Source organism: Protomyctophum parallelum, assembly GCF_964188405.1.
Source record: "Protomyctophum parallelum genome assembly, chromosome: 16".
Classification (NCBI taxonomy): domain Eukaryota; kingdom Metazoa; phylum Chordata; class Actinopteri; order Myctophiformes; family Myctophidae; genus Protomyctophum; species Protomyctophum parallelum.
The window spans coordinates 26,374,317-26,391,463 of record NC_139711.1 but is presented as its reverse complement, the minus strand read 5'-3'; the positions used below and the strand labels follow the sequence as shown (position 1 = coordinate 26,391,463).

Sequence of the window (17,147 nt, the reverse complement as noted above, 5' to 3'; positions counted from 1 at the left end):
AGTATATAATGCCCCATTTTATGTACCGGTACCTACATTTTGGATTGGCCAATTGTCACCTTCCCAAATTGTGTCATAGTCATAGTCAAATTACGTCAAATTTTACGTCATAGTGTAAACACAAACATTGCGTAACACAAACATTGATGACGAAGGTGAGAACGCAAATTATGATTGGCCGGAATGAGATGATGCATGATAATGTACGATGATAACTTGACACGGGTGTGATTTTTCTTTTTTTTATATATTTTATATATTATTTATATTTGGCATTGTCTTTATCAATGGTTGCAGGGTTCTTGCTATAGTGCCTCTCTGCTAGTTAATGAATCCACAGGGAGTTCAGGTTTCTATTCTTTCTCCCCCTCCCCAGCCATTCCCTAACCTGTCCACGCTGTCAGCGGCCCTCGGAGGCCTCAGTGGCGTGCCAGAGTTGGAGATGGAGGCCCTGATGCCGGTGAACCTGCTGCACGAGAGGAGCCTGCTGCCCAACAGACCCCTGGAAGCCCCTGAGCCCAACCTCAGCCCCGAGCTCAAGAAGGTCAACTGCAACCCACAGTGAGTTGAGCGTTCGCTGGCATACTACCGCGTAGTATTATTTTTCAGGGGGGGGCAGTTATATCCATAGACATAGAAAGGTAGACAGACGTCTCTTCCGGCTCTGGGGGTGAATGCTCTCAAGCAAGGGCAAGCTTCCGTGTTGGTGCCAAAGAACGTAATTAAAGGAAGGGACGTGAGTCAGGTGACTGGAGGCCACCATGACGCTCATGTCCATATAACTCTATATATGGGCATCACTTCCGCCCTCATTGCGAGACAGGTCGCTCCAATGAATTGCAGCGGCCAATGAGCAATGACCTTTCTATGGTTATATGATCATCTTTACTTGTATCTTAAAAGTCTCCCATTCTGGCCATGAAAGCCATAAAGACGTAGTGCAATGGCTATTTCGGTCATTTTATTTTGAAGTTTGAGTCTGAAACGGAAAATCGCCACATGCACGTGCGGTGCATGGAGTTTGTTTACGAGCCAGACAGTCGGCCAGTATGCTGATTTTTGTCTTATTTCTAACCTATAATGTTTTCAGATACATATTTTAGCATGCTAATTAAAACACATTTAGCGTTATCATTTATTGAAAAATTAGGACCTAATTCACGCCAGCATTCTTTCCAGTCGAGCTCTTATTTTGAAAAGCCACATTTTCAGTCGACCGGAAGTGGATTATCCCAGCCAGCTAGACGGAGCCGAGACAACCTTTGTTTACATGATCGATCTATGCCGGAGCACTGGAGAGCTCCACATCGCCGTCTCTGTGCCATCAAAGAAACGCTGTTTTGACCAAACTGCCATCTGGGACAAGGAATAGGAGATACAGGCGATTGAAAGAAACGGATAGAATGGATTATTATGGCGATGACGATCTAAGATGGACGATCCACAGCAAGCTAACCGGCTAACATAAGGAGCATTATGGCTCGATCCATCGCATGCACTATAAAAGCGCAATTGACAAAGGTCTTCGTCAATGGCGTTAAGCGTCGGTATCAAAATTAGGCTTCAATTGACAAAGACCTTCGGCAATGGCGCTGAAAGTATTACGTTTGAAACTAGTAATACACTGCCTGTGTCATCTTGAATGAGACTAAAAACCTAGTAGTTCTGTAATCAACATCAGCTTACAGAGGCCAAGGAGGAGAGCTACAGTACAGTACAGTAGATATGAATCTGCCACAGATTCGAGTGCAGGTTTCGTAGTACACCCACGTCGCCACGGCATTTATAAAGTGATCGCAAACAGCTGATCCTTCCTTAATTTCGTTCTGACGTTAATAAATGTGACGGCTGAAATCTATCTGGCACACCCTATGAAATCAAGCCTCGCCCTCGTTTTTGCGACATGAACACATGCACGTCCTGGAAACCCTGGTCACAGGAGAAAAAAAAGGTTCTCCCGTGCCTTGCTGCCCGCCTCACCCCCCTCTCTCATACACAGACGCACGCACACGCAACTTGCAAGCCCTGCCCAACTAACTGGTGTGTTATTAAATAAATAAAGAACGAACACCTGCATGAATTAAATAAAGTTGTAGGCCTACCCTGTCTGTTTCCCTCTCACCTCGCTTGCATTGCTGTCACGCACGCACGCACATACATGACACATCGACATCGCATCGCCATGAATGGAATACGTTTGTAGGCTGGCCTATATTAATTTTACCCATTCGTGCGTAGTGCACGGCGAAGGCGTGAGACTGCGCACTGCTGTGATAAGTCCTGTGGGTGAGTGTCAGTGATGCCTGCATGTCGTCAAGGCAGTCATAATCAACGTTGTAGTGATTCGATCATTGATGAACGAATCATAAACATATGGATGAAGGCTTGCCGCTTGCATGTGTGCTGATATGTGTTGGCGACGCACGCCGCGGTCCCGTCCTCCAGACCCCCTAAAATTATCTCGCTTTTATCTGAACTGTCAAAGCACTTATTTAAATGGTGAATGATTAAGCCCCTTACGCCTATAGCCTGCTACAATTGCAAATAGGCAAGCTGTATGCTTGTCATTGTCACTTGGAAATAAAGGCGTGCAGTCCATTTATGCCTTTTTTTAAATAATATCCCTCACAGACAGTACAGTGATATAGGCATCTGATGTCATGCCGCATGCGCTCCCAAATCATCTCACAAGTGCGCTCGCATAACAAGGCCAGTAAAGCACTGTTAGATTAAGCACAAACTAATACATTGTAAACATGTTATATTGTTTTTAATTTCGCGAATTTAATTACTTGTAAAGTTGGAAATCTCTTTTTCTTTTTTTTACACGTGTATATACATAGTTTTATATTAACATTTTAGGAGTGAAAACGTATGCTTAGATGCCTGTGTCAGCAGTTCAGACAATGCTGCTCCGCTTGTGTACGACAGAAAAACAGCCGAGGACAAAGCGTACGACAGCTCCCGACCAGACGTGACTTTTTGTCCTACTCAAGTTCAATTTTAAGCTTTGGCGTAAATGGTAAATGCCGAAAATTTCTGTAATTTTGGCGCGCACACATATTTTGGCGTACGCACGGTTGATAAATGAGGGCCTAAAAGTGTGAAAACCGTCTTTAAATGCCTGGTGAAAGTGAAGTAATTCTTATGAGGAATATGATAGTTGGGTCACATTTGAAAATCCTTGCATTGTCTCTGTTCCACAGTACGTTCAGGTGTACCCTGACCAGTGTTCCCCAGACGCAGACACTGCTCAACAAGGCCAGGCTTCCCCTGGGACTGCTGCTCCACCCCTTCAGAGACCTCCAGGTAAGACCCACTGACTGACTCTCCAACCCTCATCCATGTTGGGAGCCAAATTATATGTTGGTTAAAAAATAGAGATGTACAAGGAAGCTGGCAAAAGTTTACAAGAAACCCTTAGGATTAGCAGTTACAGGCACATGACAGAAAAGTAGGTCAGGAAAATGGTTACAGTTGCCCACAATCCAGCCACATTTCCTGGGGGAACACAAACAAAGCCTTCGCCTTTAGAGATGAACAGAAAAATATCTTTCCCTCATGTCATGTGTTTCGGGGATCATGAGGTGAACTCAAAACACAAACCATGCAATAGGAAATGCTTGGGTCCATACAGTAAGACTCACAATGTCATCTATCCCTTTTTGCAGAACTTACCGGTGATCACGTCAAGCACCATCGTTCGCTGTCGCTCGTGCCGAACATACATCAATCCCTTTGTCTCCTTCCTGGACCAGCGCCGGTGGAAGTGTAACCTCTGCTACAGGATAAACGATGGTACGACCCACCATCTCATAGAATAGGCACCCGCCCACTCATTCATTAATTTGCTTATATTATGTATTGAAATAAATTGTCCAACATCTCTTTACCACCCTAATTTAAATCAGATATCTCAGTCAGTGTTTTGATTTAGTCATAGTCTCTTATAGAATAGTTTTAATTTAGTTTTAGTCACATTTTAGTCACCTGGAATGTTTTAGTGTTAGTCTAGTTTTAGTCGACTAAATATAAGATTTTAGATCTACAAGCTCATAGCACTGCCCCGAGTGCCGCGCTACAAGCTTGTAGATCTGCTATTTTAGAAAAATTGTGAAAATTTATATATTCTTTTTTAACTCAAATATTTACCCACGGGGCTGTCCCTGGAACAACATATTTTCAGAAGGGGGTCGGCAGCCAATTACATATATTTTTGAGAGTCCTTGACGTGAAAATGTTTGAGAACGACCGCCAGAAATATTTCTGAAAACTGTCAGGGTTTAGAATGGTCCTCAGGTCAGAATGGGTTAAACATTGTGTCATTTCCCCTCTGTCTCAGTGCCAGATGAGTTCATGTACAACCCCGTGACCCGCTGTTATGGTGAGCCACACAAGAGACCCGAGGTCCAGAACTCTACTGTGGAGTTTATCGCCTCCTCGGACTACACGGTGAGCTCTCTCCTCTCCTCTCCTCTCCTCTCCTCTCCTCTCCTCTCCTCTCCTCTCCTCTCCTCTCCTCTCCTCTCCTCTCCTCTCCTCTCCTCTCCTCTCCTCTCCTCTCCTCTCCTCTCCTCTCCTCTCCTCTCCTCTCCTCTCCTCTCCTCTCCTCTCCTCTCCTCTCCTCTCCTCTCCTCTCCTCTCCTCTCCTCTCTTTCTCCTCTCCTCTCCTCTCTTTCTCCTCCCCTCCCCTCCCCCTCCTCCCCTCCTCTCTTTCTCCTTTCCTCTCCTCTCCTCTCTTTCTCCTCTCCTCTCTCCTCCTCGGACTACACGGTGAGCTCTCCTCTCTTAAGTTTTGAACATTTAATTAGTCTGTCCACTAGAGGGAGTGCCGGTCACACAGTTGTGTGGCATACAGTGAGTGAGAATAAACAAAAGTGTGGCTCGTTTAATTAGTAAAATGCCATGGTATGTGCCCATGAGACAGTTTGGCCCATATCGTTATATCGGATATAATACATTTCTGTTATGGCCGATAACCGATATTACCGATGCGATCTCATGCTGTATTAAATAATTATAATAATTGTGTCTATTCTGAAAAATACATAACGGGGTATCTGCACTGCAGGCTTAGGCAAGTCAGATTTAGCTTTAATGCCTTATATTTAATGTTGTGAGCTTGCAGATCTGTTCAAGCTGTTACTTTGGGCTTGTTTATCTGTAAAGACAACCGGGGCGCTCTTATCATCGTACATCATCATGACGTAAAATAGACACTGTCTATTTGCTCAGAGTCCCTCAGACACTATGAAGTAATCTATTCATTGTCAACGGGAATTTATGTTTGTGTAGGACAATGTTTGTGGACAGACACAAACAAGACCAACCAAGCTGTATATAGGAATAAAATAATACCCCGGTACATCATCTCTCATGAACAACTGAATTTGTGTGGTTGGTTAGTCGATTTGCTCGTCTGCATATGAATTTTCCCTTCATTGTCAATGGCATTTAATGTTTGTGTTGCCACAAATGTACGTCATATTTGACGGACATTTGACCTAATTTCTCCTTTCATTGTCAATGGCAAATATGAGACGTGTGGGGACAAAAGCTGTATATAGGAGGGGCTACCGCCGCTCAAAAATATTGAACCAATGTTTTCTCATCTTCCGAAAAATGAACATTTTGGAGGTGGGTGGTTTCTTCCAGACAGCAAAAATATTCTGCTATGTGTGTGTGTGTGTGTGTGTGTGTGTGTGTGTGTGTGTGTGTGTGTGTGTGTGTTTTCTCAGTTGAGGCCCCCTCCTCCAGCGGTGTACCTGTTTGTGTTGGACGTGTCTCACAATGCTGTGGAGGCTGGATATCTGAAGTACTTCTGTGAAACATTACTGGAAAACCTAGAAAAGTAAGTGTGGCACTCTGCTAGCAGTGTATTCCTTACATATGTTTACATTTATTCATTGGTTCCTCTGGTTGATTTCGTTTAAAAACGTTTAAATCGTTCAATAACTCTCTATTCTCCCCTCCGATTGGCCAGCGATTCGGAACTCTTCCCAAGGCTTTGGTGCGCTTTGCCCTCACCTGATAGGACGGTATAGGGTGGGTGGCATACCCACGCACCCTATACCGTCCAATCAGATGAGGTGGTTTCCTATAATAGTGCGGTCTCCTATAGAGATAGGCAACCACACTCGCAATTCTGCAGGATTACATCTTTCTAGTTAGATTACTAACCTAACTTTACTTACTTGATATTATTGATTACAGGATTACATCTTTCTAGTTAGATTACTAACCTAACTTTACTTACTTGATATTATTGATTACAGGATTACATCTTTCTAGTTAGATTACTAACCTAACTTTACTTACTTGATATTATTGATTACAGGATTACATCTTTCTAGTTAGATTACTAACCTAACTTTACTTACTTGATATTATTGATTACAGGATTACATCTTTCTAGTTAGATTACTAACCTAACTTTACTTACTTGATATTATTGATCGAAGATTTGCCATAAGGGATTAACACACTCTTCCCTCCAAACCTACGCAAACTCCAAACTGACCCTAGAGGTGAATCCTACCCGCTGTCCCAACCCCTCTCAGCCGTCCTACAGTCTGTCTCAGTAAAGGAACACGTATAAAGAGGGTTGGACGATGCACTAAGTCCACTACAGTATATAATGTGGAAGGAAACGACCGAAGCACTGGTTCTAAATGCCTGTCAGGTCTGTTTCTCAGGGAGATATTTCATCTCCTCTGACCCCCTCATCATCTCCTCTGTCCCCCTCACCACAGAACAGGCTGCGACAGAAAGCTGGCCTGCAATCCTGTTGTCTGGACATCGTCCTACCTCTCTTCCTCTCCCCATCTTAACCACACTCTGAACTGAAGTCAATACTTTTTCAGTTAGGATAAAGTTCACTATAATGCAGTCTATAAAAATACAGTTTTGAGACTGTAGTGGTTGGACCTTCGACCCTCTCGGGTGCGGGGCAGGCCGGCAGGCTCGCCCCGAAAAAAACACTTTAAAGGAAAATGCACCAATCTGGTGCACTTTGAGAGCCATATTAAGATTCTAGATCTATGAAGAAAATGGGTGCTCTGGCACAGGGGGTCCTCAACATTTTTTATACCAAGGACTAGGAATGTTTTTTTGATTCTGATCCGATACCAATCATTTGATTTTGAGTATCTGCCGATACCGATTTTTCCTCATCCGATTTTCTTTTTTTTTAACACTTATCCGATTTTCTTTTTTTTAAACAACATCCAAAATCATGCTAAGGATAAATATTGGATGTCCCGATCCTGTTGTTTTGCTCCAAATCCGATTCTGATCATTTGAAATGAATGTGATCGGGACCCTACCAAGGACCCCTTAGCTGAGAGAGAGGGGCGGTAGTGGCTCAGAGGTTGAACCAGTGTTGTAAGTAAGCCTTACACCGTGGTGTTGTGTGAATCTCAGGTTGCCTGGGGATACGCGGACCAGGGTGGGGTTCCTGACGTTCGACAGCACCATCCACTTCTACAACCTCCAGGACGGCCTGTCACGGCCACAGATGCTGGTGGTCTCAGACATCGATGGTACGTGTCCATTATCTGAACTACTAAAACAGCGGCATTCAGTCCTGCAGAACCAGTCGAGTAATTGACCCAGGTGTGTGTGTTTGTAAATTAACAGACACAGTAGGCAGGCTCTATACTGGATCTGAGCAGTGGATAGAAACCAAGCTTTCCATACTTACTATGGAACTATGGAAAACCTGGTGATGCGAGTTTAAGTAACAATTTAAGGATATATCCTGGAGTGTTTGGTAGATTCAGTTGAAGGAGGTGGAATAACTGAACATCATACTGTCCAGAGGTATTTACACCAGGTCGACTGGTGGCCACAAGTGAAGTGATGCAAGCTGGTAGCTTAGAATCCCTAGCAAAGTGTTGCTAATGACAGGGCAGGCATTATTAAAAGACGGAGAAGCTGCGAACATTAACAAATCAATGTACGATTTATAACGCACAGTTCAAGAGTTATAGGGCAAAATGTTAAGCAGCCTGTTGGCACGATGTGAAAAGTGTTCTGCTTCCTTGGTCTACCGATGGGTCCCGAGGTTAGCTGTTCACAGACGGACTCAAGGGACTGAAAACGTAATCCTTGCTATCGGCGTAACGGCCTGCCCTGGCGGGATAACAAATGCATGGCGATACTTCCCTGGTCTACTGGCAGAATGCATTAAGAACTTTTAGGCCCGGACAGACTGAGAAAAAGACATGCCCATTTGTAGACGGCTAGCCTCCTACAAGAGCCATGCTGTACAATAATTGAAGTAAATATGACCACATTAGGGTTATGAGTCGACCTTCCATAATGGCTGCTTGACCATTTAAATTACCAGCCACCAGTGAAGCATTCGACTGGTGGCTCCTATACTTATGAAACTTCTGGACTACTTGATGTGATTACCACACTTGAATACCAGGACGTGGATGGTGGCATGATTTATTACTTCTGACTAGGCATTCATTAACCCATTTAGGCCTGACATAAAAAAAAAAAAAAGCCTTCTAAATCCTGAGTTTTCTGAAATACCTATGTTTCTAGGCCTATATCACTCAATATTTCATGTCAAGGACCCCAAAAATGATATGTAATTGGCCACCGACCCCCCATCTGAAAATATGTTGTTCCAGGGACCTCTCCAGAAGCAAAGATTTTAGTTAAAAACGTTCGTTCTGAAAAAAATTTGAGGCACATTTTCACAATTTTTCAAAAATAGCAGACCTACAAGCTCGTATCGCGCCACTCGGTGGCGCGATATGAGCTTGTAGATCTGCTATTTTTCAATAGCTAAATTATAACATAATGTTTAAAACACCAAAAGGGGTGCCCGCCCAAAATGGGTTAATGACTATAATTATGGAGCACATATTTCTGGAAAATCCATTTAAAATACTTAGTTCGTGATTTATTCCTTTGCTAATGAAGAATGATGGTTCACTAAGGAGTCTGAATGACTCCCAGATGTACAACAAAGGTATGTGGGGCGACCACCAGGCAAAATACAGTATGTGGGGAGACCACCAGGCAAAATACAGGTATTTTGGCTATGGTTGCTAAGCTTGTCTTCTCTGAGATTGACTAGTAATAAGTCATCCTCTGGAGGTGCTCTTCTTTAAAATTACAAAACTTTTGGTGTCATGTGAACTATAATTTTGTTAACCCCGGTTGAAGACATCTTAATATATATTCTTTCATGTTTTTCAGATGTGTTCATTCCATCTTATGACAGTCTAATGGTCAATCTAAAGGAAAGCAAAGAGGTAGGTAGGGCTTGTGTGTCTTCGTTGTGTGTTGTGTGTTTGTGTAAATGTAAAAATGGCAGCCTTCGTGTTTATTGTGATTGTATTTGGTTCATATTGTGCAACTTCACTCACCTCACTTTGTTTACCTCTCTCTCTTCCCTGTTTCACCTGTCATTGCCCCCCCCCCACCCTCCTTTCCTCTCTCTCTCTTCCCTGTTTCACCTGTCATTGCCCCCCCCCCCCCTCCTTTCTTTGACTGTCATCTCCTCTGTCCTGCTCCCTACTCCACCCACCTTCTTCTACCATGGCCCTCTCCTTCACTCCTCAACCATCACCTCTTTCCCTCCATTTCTCATTCTCATCCTTTTTCCTACTTGCCGTTGTTTCTCCTGCTCTCATCTTCTGCCACTCCCTTCCCTCCCTTCCGCCCCTGACCGTTCACCAGCTGGTGAAGGACCTGTTGCTCTCCCTCCCAGCCATGTTCAGTCATAGCATGGAGACCCACAGTGCTCTGGGCCCTGCGCTGCAGGCCGCATACAAGCTCATGTCTCCCACCGGGGGCCGAGTCTCTGTGTTCCAGACCCAGCTGCCAACGCTGGGGGCCGGCCTGCTGCAGTCCAGAGAAGACCCTAACCAGAGGTCCAGCACTAAGGTATGGCACATTGAATACGGATTGATTGGTTGGTTTTATCGATCAATATCATAGACTGTAAAAAATATGGACAAAGTGTTCCCCGGGTCTAACATGGACGTAAAATGAAGCCTGTTATTCCTGCACTGTAAGTCGCCATGGGACCATCATTTTCCAAAAAGAATATTATGACATTAGAAATGAGACTTTAAACTAGTGACTGGAAGCAGAAAGTATTCATGACCATGTTTATTAAGGTAATACAGTCTAGGTGAAGTTGGGCCCAAATGCATGGACTTCTATGGGGCTATGGGTTTTTTTGGGTCCAGTGACAGCGCCACAACTGGCCATTATATTAACTTTCAGGAGTTTCAGGCTTCACAAAATATCTGTCTGACTGCCCCCCTGATCAATATTGACTGATAAGTAGACTACAGTTTATTAATTCTGTGACATATATATATTTTTTTTACTAAAGCCTGTTGTGTTGACTTAATTACATCCTTGGTGCCCAAGTAAGATGAACTTAGCTGTTATTTGCTCGTCAACAAATCAATCACTAGGAATGTAGCCAGTTAGCCTGGATTAACCACTCCCCCTTGAAATAGGATCGGCGAACCAATAGGATCCACCGCCCGGCACCCGCCCCTCTAGACCAGAAACCACACCCTCTAGACCAGACACCACACAGGCTAGGCCGGGCTACAACTAAAGTAACACTTTAACCCATTCTGACCTGAGATCAGATTCATACGAGGTTTCCACTGGACACACACTGGTCTGATTAACCCATTCTGACCTGAGATCAGATTCTAAAAAATGTCAGTCGTTCTTCGATTTTTCAAAAAATAGCAGACCTACAAGCTCGTATCACGCCACTCGGTGGCGCGATATGAGCTTGTAGATCTGCTATTTTTCAATAGATAAAGCATAACATGATGCCGACACCAAAATGGGTGCCCGGTCAGAATGGGTTGACTGTTGCGCATAGTTGTGAAGCGTACACGTACAAATCATGCTTACTGTTGTTCGTAGGCCCATTCTGAGCCAGGAAGAAGCCTTCTATAAAAACCTGTGTTTATAATAGTTATTGGTATTCATTGGAATTGGAAATCTTACATTTCTACTCTTGCCAATACTTGGTTGATTTACTAAGCGTGACATCATGACTTAGACATGAAACAGTCATGGCCTAAAACGTGAGGAAAATGTTCCCAGGACCATAATTTATTATCATCTGTCGTTTATAGAACGACGAGGGCCCAGGAAATAATTCTCCGTTCATTTTCCCCATAGACTTTTCAAAAAGTATTTATTTAAAGACGTTTACACCGCGGACAAAGCAAACTCTTGTTGTGACAAATCATGACAATAAACACAATGTTTTTTCTTCTTTCTAATTATTTGATCTGCCCAATACATTGTGTTTATTGTCATGATTTGTCACAACAAGAGTTGGCCTTGTCTGCGGCGTAAGTCTATGGGGAAAATGAACGGGGAATTATTTCCTGGGCCCTCGTCAGGGGCGGCACTGCGACGCTCTGTTTATGTGATGTACAAACAAATGACGGTCAGATGCATATTTGCATTAATGGAGCGTGTGATGATCGAGGCAGACAACTGTCCGTATCAGTATTATTATTCAAATCACAGCAGGCCCTCAAAGACAATTATGTTGTATGGGGAAAATAAAAGCTGAATTTGGGAAAACACATGCTCTGAGTTGTGTTGTTGTCAATTCCAGAGTGTTCAGCACCTGGGTCCAGCCACAGACTTCTATAAGATGTTGGCTCTGGACTGCTCAGGTCTACAGATAGGAGTGGACCTCTTCCTGCTCAGCTCCCAGTATGCTGACCTGGCTTCGCTGGGTAAGAAATGCAACTCTCCTAAATGCCTTTTTTTATCCCACGATTTTGTAACCCATTTTTCACCCCTGTGTCAATCATCTAATGTGATCCTGGGCTCTACACACCCTCCACCAACCTAGTCCCCATATATGGGTGACAAGGGGAGAGCAACGGACTTGAACTCATGCTTCCTTCATGCCTGAGTGTCCAAGTTTCTCCTTTACACCTGACAGGGGGAGTTTCCCTGGTTGGACGTAGCGCGTGGAAGGAACACGTTATTCCAACCAATACCTTTTTATTAAACTGTCTGTAAGGCTGGGAAAATATCAATATCATTGTGACGAGACTACCTGTCATCTGGGAGTGTTTTTTGACCACCAACTGGTTTTATTTACCAAGTTAAACCTCATTTTATACCATTTTCAAAAGTAGAGAAAATAGCCAATCTCCAAACTCACAACGTGTTGCAATGTGCAACGTTTTAAATAATCGCCTAGCCTTAGTATCAGGTCTCCCAAGGTACGTGTGAGAGCCTCGGATCTCTCAAGGAATTGATCCCGTAGCTGGACCTGACTGACGCGCCATTCTAATGCCGTGCTGTTTATTCCTGTGTGTCAGCCCCAATAACGTCACACAGGCAGCTCTCCATCCATGCTTTTAACGTATTTATTTCACCATGCAAAGATTGTGTACAGCATCAGATCTGCGTGATATTAGACATAAACCATAATTAGACAGATGACAGACAATGGATACTTCAGACTGAAACAGACAAACATTTCGCTCCAACCATTTCAAAGTGCTGACATACCTGCGGTCAAAGCCGTTTGCCCTTCCGGGTCAATCCTTCCCTCACCATGCACGTGAACTTGACGCTTATGTAACAACAGCGCCACCCCAAGGTTACATAAATGTGTTCGACATTAGTGGTCATTTTGGCCCTTACACTACCTCTGGTGCTGTTTGTACGGGTTACTCATATAAACATTTTTAATAATGATGAATGTTTTAATGCTGTTGATTGTCAAGCATGTGAAAGTCATGGTCTATACTAGGCCTCCTCCTCCCCTCGCTCCACACCAAATCACTTTGCCAAAAGGTACAGTAGATCTGCTGTTTTGATCAAATGTTTGCCCAGAATAAGGGTTCATAGATGCACATTGTTAGATCACAGTTTGTACAAGATGTGGAGAAGTGAGTCCTTGTGCAATATTTGTGGTCAGTTGTGCAACATTCAGTTGAGCAATAAGGTGCTGTTCTTCTTTGTGCTGTTGGTGAAGTTTATGAGCAGTTTCAGCAGGTGCAATATTCTGGTTTTGCAATAACAGATTTTTATGGGCAGTACAACCAATGCACGGCACTGTAGTATTGACTGTGGTTGACCCAATAAAGGTGCCACCTTTGATGATGTTTTCCAAATAGACACATGCATGCAGGATGGTGAACTGCCACAGCTGCTGTGGCTGCTGGGATGATTCCCAGTATGTTGGGGGAGAGATGTGTATATCTGAATGTCTGTGGTCTCTTCTTCTCTCCACCGAGTACTGCCTGGGGGAACTCCTTTTAACATTATGTTTATAGGATTAGAGGAATAGTGTCTGGGCTCCGAGACCTTAACCTTTTTTGTAAAAAAATGTAAACTGAGTAAGTAAGAATGTAGGTTGATAATAGAATTCCAAATTTGTATTTCCTCCCTGCTCTATAAACGCAGCCTGTGTGTCTAAGTATTCGGCCGGCAGTATCTTCTACTACCCGTCCTTCCACCACATTCACAACCCAGCCCAGTTGGAGAAGTTCCAGAAGGATGTGGAGCGCTACCTCACCAGGAAGATCGGCTTCGAGGCCGTGATGAGAATACGTTGCACTAAAGGTAGCAGGGGGCAGGGGTTGTCCATGTTGTTGTACTTGTGGAAAGCTATTAAACCCATCTTGTCCAAACATGAAATTTGATAAGAGAGCATTAATCTAGCATTAAAATTAATTGCCTTATTTTAGCTTCCGATGCTAGGGGTCCCATGTGTTACATCAGTGGTTTTCAACACTTTTCATACCAAGGTCCATAATTTATTGGGCAGTTGAGCCACGGAACACCATTCGGTGACATTTAGCCTCTCAGACCCAAGATTAAAGAATATGTTGTTGTTAGATTTTGATAAGATATTGTTATTCTTTTAACTATTTCAATGACATGAAATTAACTGTGCGTTGTACTTTATTTGTATTCTTTTAACTATTTCAATGACATGAAATGAACTGTGCGTTTCACTTTACTGTTATTCCTCTTCTGTCTGTGCCTCTCAGGTCTATCCATCCACACGTTCCATGGGAACTTCTTTGTGCGTGCCACTGACCTGCTCTCCCTTGCCAATGTGAACCCAGACTCTGCCTTCGCTGTCCAAGTGTCAATCGAGGATAGCCTGGCCGACTCCTCGCTGGTCTGCTTCCAGGCTGCACTGCTCTATACATCTAGTAAAGGTGCAAACACAAAGATGGACTCGCAGCCATATACCTGTGTACGGTATATATATTCTGTGTACACACACAGACGGTGCCATTCAGAATGGGCGCATAGACACCACATGCAGACACACAAAGACACAGTGGCTCAGGGGTAGAGTGGCCGGTAGAGCAGCTGGAGGTGAATCACAAGGTTCCCAGTTCGATTCCCGGGCTCCTCCAGAGTTGGTGTCGAAGTGTCCTTGAGCAACACTCTAAACCCCTAATTGCTCCCGATGTGCAGTTTGGTGCCTTGCATGGTTTCCTCCACCATCGGTGTATGAGTGTGTCTGTTTGTGTGTGTTCTGCGCATTTATCCCTGGAAGGTTCCATTTTGTTTATAAAATGTGATTTAAAAAAATAGTATTAAAAATAGACTCTCAACCTTGCGGCAAGAAAGGGACCTTTCTGCAGCAACCTGGACCTACATACTGCCATGGCATGTTTTTGAGTGGTGCAACCACTCCTATAACCAGGAATGTCCACATGTATCATGTATCTTGTATCAGTCATCATGAGCATGAGTGGTGTGCGCATGCGTGAAACCAGCAATGGCCAGCAATATCCGTGCGTGTGTGTACAATGCGTGCCTCACATCTTGTGCTAAATAAATAGCGTCAATGCTAGCGAGCTAAAATATAGCCATCCTTGCTCTAGAAAGCACCAATGTTTCCATCTAGACCACCGGATAATCAGCAAAGACCTCCGAACATCGCGCTAATTGACCAAACCATGGAGAGATCCGTAGATTAGGAGTTATTTAAGCTTTTAGTCTGCCTGTATAATGGGAGGTGGACGGCAGCTCGCATGCGCAATCCGGTCTAGGAGGTATGCTAAAGAAGGAAAGGCCGACCCCCGTGGACGGCAGCTCGCATGCGCGATCCGGTCTAGGAGGTATGTTAAAGAAGGAAAGGCCGACCCAAAATAATAATGAAAAAATAGTTGTCAGCGACGCGGATTGATATCCATAATAGAGAGAGAGAGAGAGAGAAGGGGGGGAGAGAGGGGAGTTGCACCACTCGGTTCACACAGGTGTGATTTTTTCCTTACGCCCAGCCTTGCACCCCAGTATTTTTGCTGCTATAATGTGAAACGGGATTCAAGATGTTAATTAAACTCACTGAACGGTCATCATTCATTGAGCTTGTTTTAGTGCCATATGACCTTGACGTAAAAGATGATGTCATGTTGGGGAACATGTGCTGTGGTTTTCCGGTGGTGTGGTTATTGTCACACCCACCTAGTTACTATGACTATTACATTATGCACATTTCACTACGGTGCTCCTCTGCCGCACATACATGAACACTCATGTGCACTTGTGAACTAACTACTAATGCGATTGCCAACGAATGCGTTTGATGTTTTGTCATAGGCTAAGTGTGTGGGTGTGGGTTACTTCTCACAATGGACAATGCAATGTGTTCCAGGAGGGATAGACAATCACAGGAAAGTATTAGAAAGTCAGCCCAAGTTTGCTTTCCTCTCATGGACGGCCTCCCACACGCTATCTGAACCGCCCCACTCCTTCACCACTAAAGCCCTGTTTTATTCTTAGACTATCCAAAAATAGCCGATCCACAAGTTCACACTGAGCTTGTAGATTGTCTTTTTCACCTGTAATCTCATGCCCAAAATATGGACGCCAGTGTGAAAGTGAAAGCCATTCAGGACGGGAACCCCCTTTTGGTGTTTTAAGCATTATGTTATACTTAACTTGCTTGTAGATCTGCTATTTTTGAAAAATCGTGAAAATGTGGTGCAAACACTAGGAATGTTAACCCATTCTGGGCGGGCACCCCTTTTGGTGTTAGCATCATGTTATGCTTTAGCTATTGAAAAATAGCAGATCTACAAGCTCATAGCGCGCCACCGAGTGGCGCGATACGAGCTTGTAGGTCTGCTATTTTTGAAAAATCGAAGAACGACTGACATTTTTAGAATCTGATCTCAGGTCAGAATGGGTTAATCAGACCAGTGTGTGTCCAGTGGAAACCTCGTATGAATCTGATCTCAGGTCAGAATGGGTTAAAGCAATGATTGTATCCCCTTCAGTAATTGTTGGGGTATCTGCTACGGTAACATTCTTTGACTATTGTTGGACCCTGTTCATACCTCTTCATGAAAAGCAAATGATGACAATATGGTGTCCCTCTCTTGGTCATCCATGCTGTCGCCCAGGGAAGCGGCGTATCCGCGTGCACACGCTCTGTCTGCCGGTGGTCAGCCAGCTGAGTGAGGTGTACGCTGGGGCAGATGTCCAAGCCATCACCTGTCTACTGGCCAACATGGGTGAGTCCAAGACTCCAAGTCCCAGAATGCATCTTTATTTTAATTACGTCAATGCGCTTTCTGCCTTTGTAGTAATATGTGAATTGAAAGATTGTTAGGTGGTATCAAATCAAAAAGAAATAACACACGCTTCCATTTGTCAGACTTCAGCTTTGTTGCCTGTCATGTCCACTACTTATTTGATGTGTATATAATCCAGTTAGGAATAAAGGAATAGCCAGCACACAACAAATGTCCTTTTCACATGGTTTATTTACCTCTGACGGACAATAAACCTGGCTATTCCTTTGTTCCATTTGTACATTTGAGCCTTGCACCTACAGTATAAGACTAGCCTACTAATTTGGAGTGTTGCAGGTTTTCTGCTTTTGCAGTTTCTCTTTCTCTGTATAATCCAGTTGACCTAGACCTAGTTTGTTAAAAGGATTTGTTAAAGATGGAGTGCCATGATTTTTTTCCACCCTAAAACATGATCATCAGCTATTATTATTATTATATAAGGAGGAATAATGTTTTCAAAAAAGTATTTGTTAAATGTCGTTTTTATGTGGACACGCCCACCAGTTCGTTAAGTATGCCTGGTTTGTCTGATGGGTGGTGATCAACCTGAACTGAAGCCGCACC

The 17,147-nt window shown here is 43.7% G+C and overlaps 1 protein-coding gene across 3 annotated transcripts in view; it reads left to right on the top strand.

Annotated features, from left to right (window-relative positions):
• The window catches only part of sec24b (SEC24 homolog B, COPII coat complex component), a 46,213-nt gene that overhangs the window by 14,882 nt on the left and 14,184 nt on the right, over positions 1-17,147 (top strand). For all 3 annotated transcript variants that reach the window (XM_083785854.1, XM_083785853.1, XM_083785852.1), the window contains 12 exons: positions 377-561; positions 3,207-3,309; positions 3,672-3,798; positions 4,343-4,452; positions 5,739-5,851; positions 7,423-7,541; positions 9,220-9,275; positions 9,703-9,909; positions 11,633-11,756; positions 13,447-13,605; positions 14,037-14,210; positions 16,413-16,523. In XM_083785854.1, the coding sequence (XP_083641980.1) occupies positions 377-561; positions 3,207-3,309; positions 3,672-3,798; positions 4,343-4,452; positions 5,739-5,851; positions 7,423-7,541; positions 9,220-9,275; positions 9,703-9,909; positions 11,633-11,756; positions 13,447-13,605; positions 14,037-14,210; positions 16,413-16,523 (1,588 nt within the window). The remainder of the gene's footprint in view (positions 1-376; positions 562-3,206; positions 3,310-3,671; positions 3,799-4,342; positions 4,453-5,738; positions 5,852-7,422; positions 7,542-9,219; positions 9,276-9,702; positions 9,910-11,632; positions 11,757-13,446; positions 13,606-14,036; positions 14,211-16,412; positions 16,524-17,147) is intronic.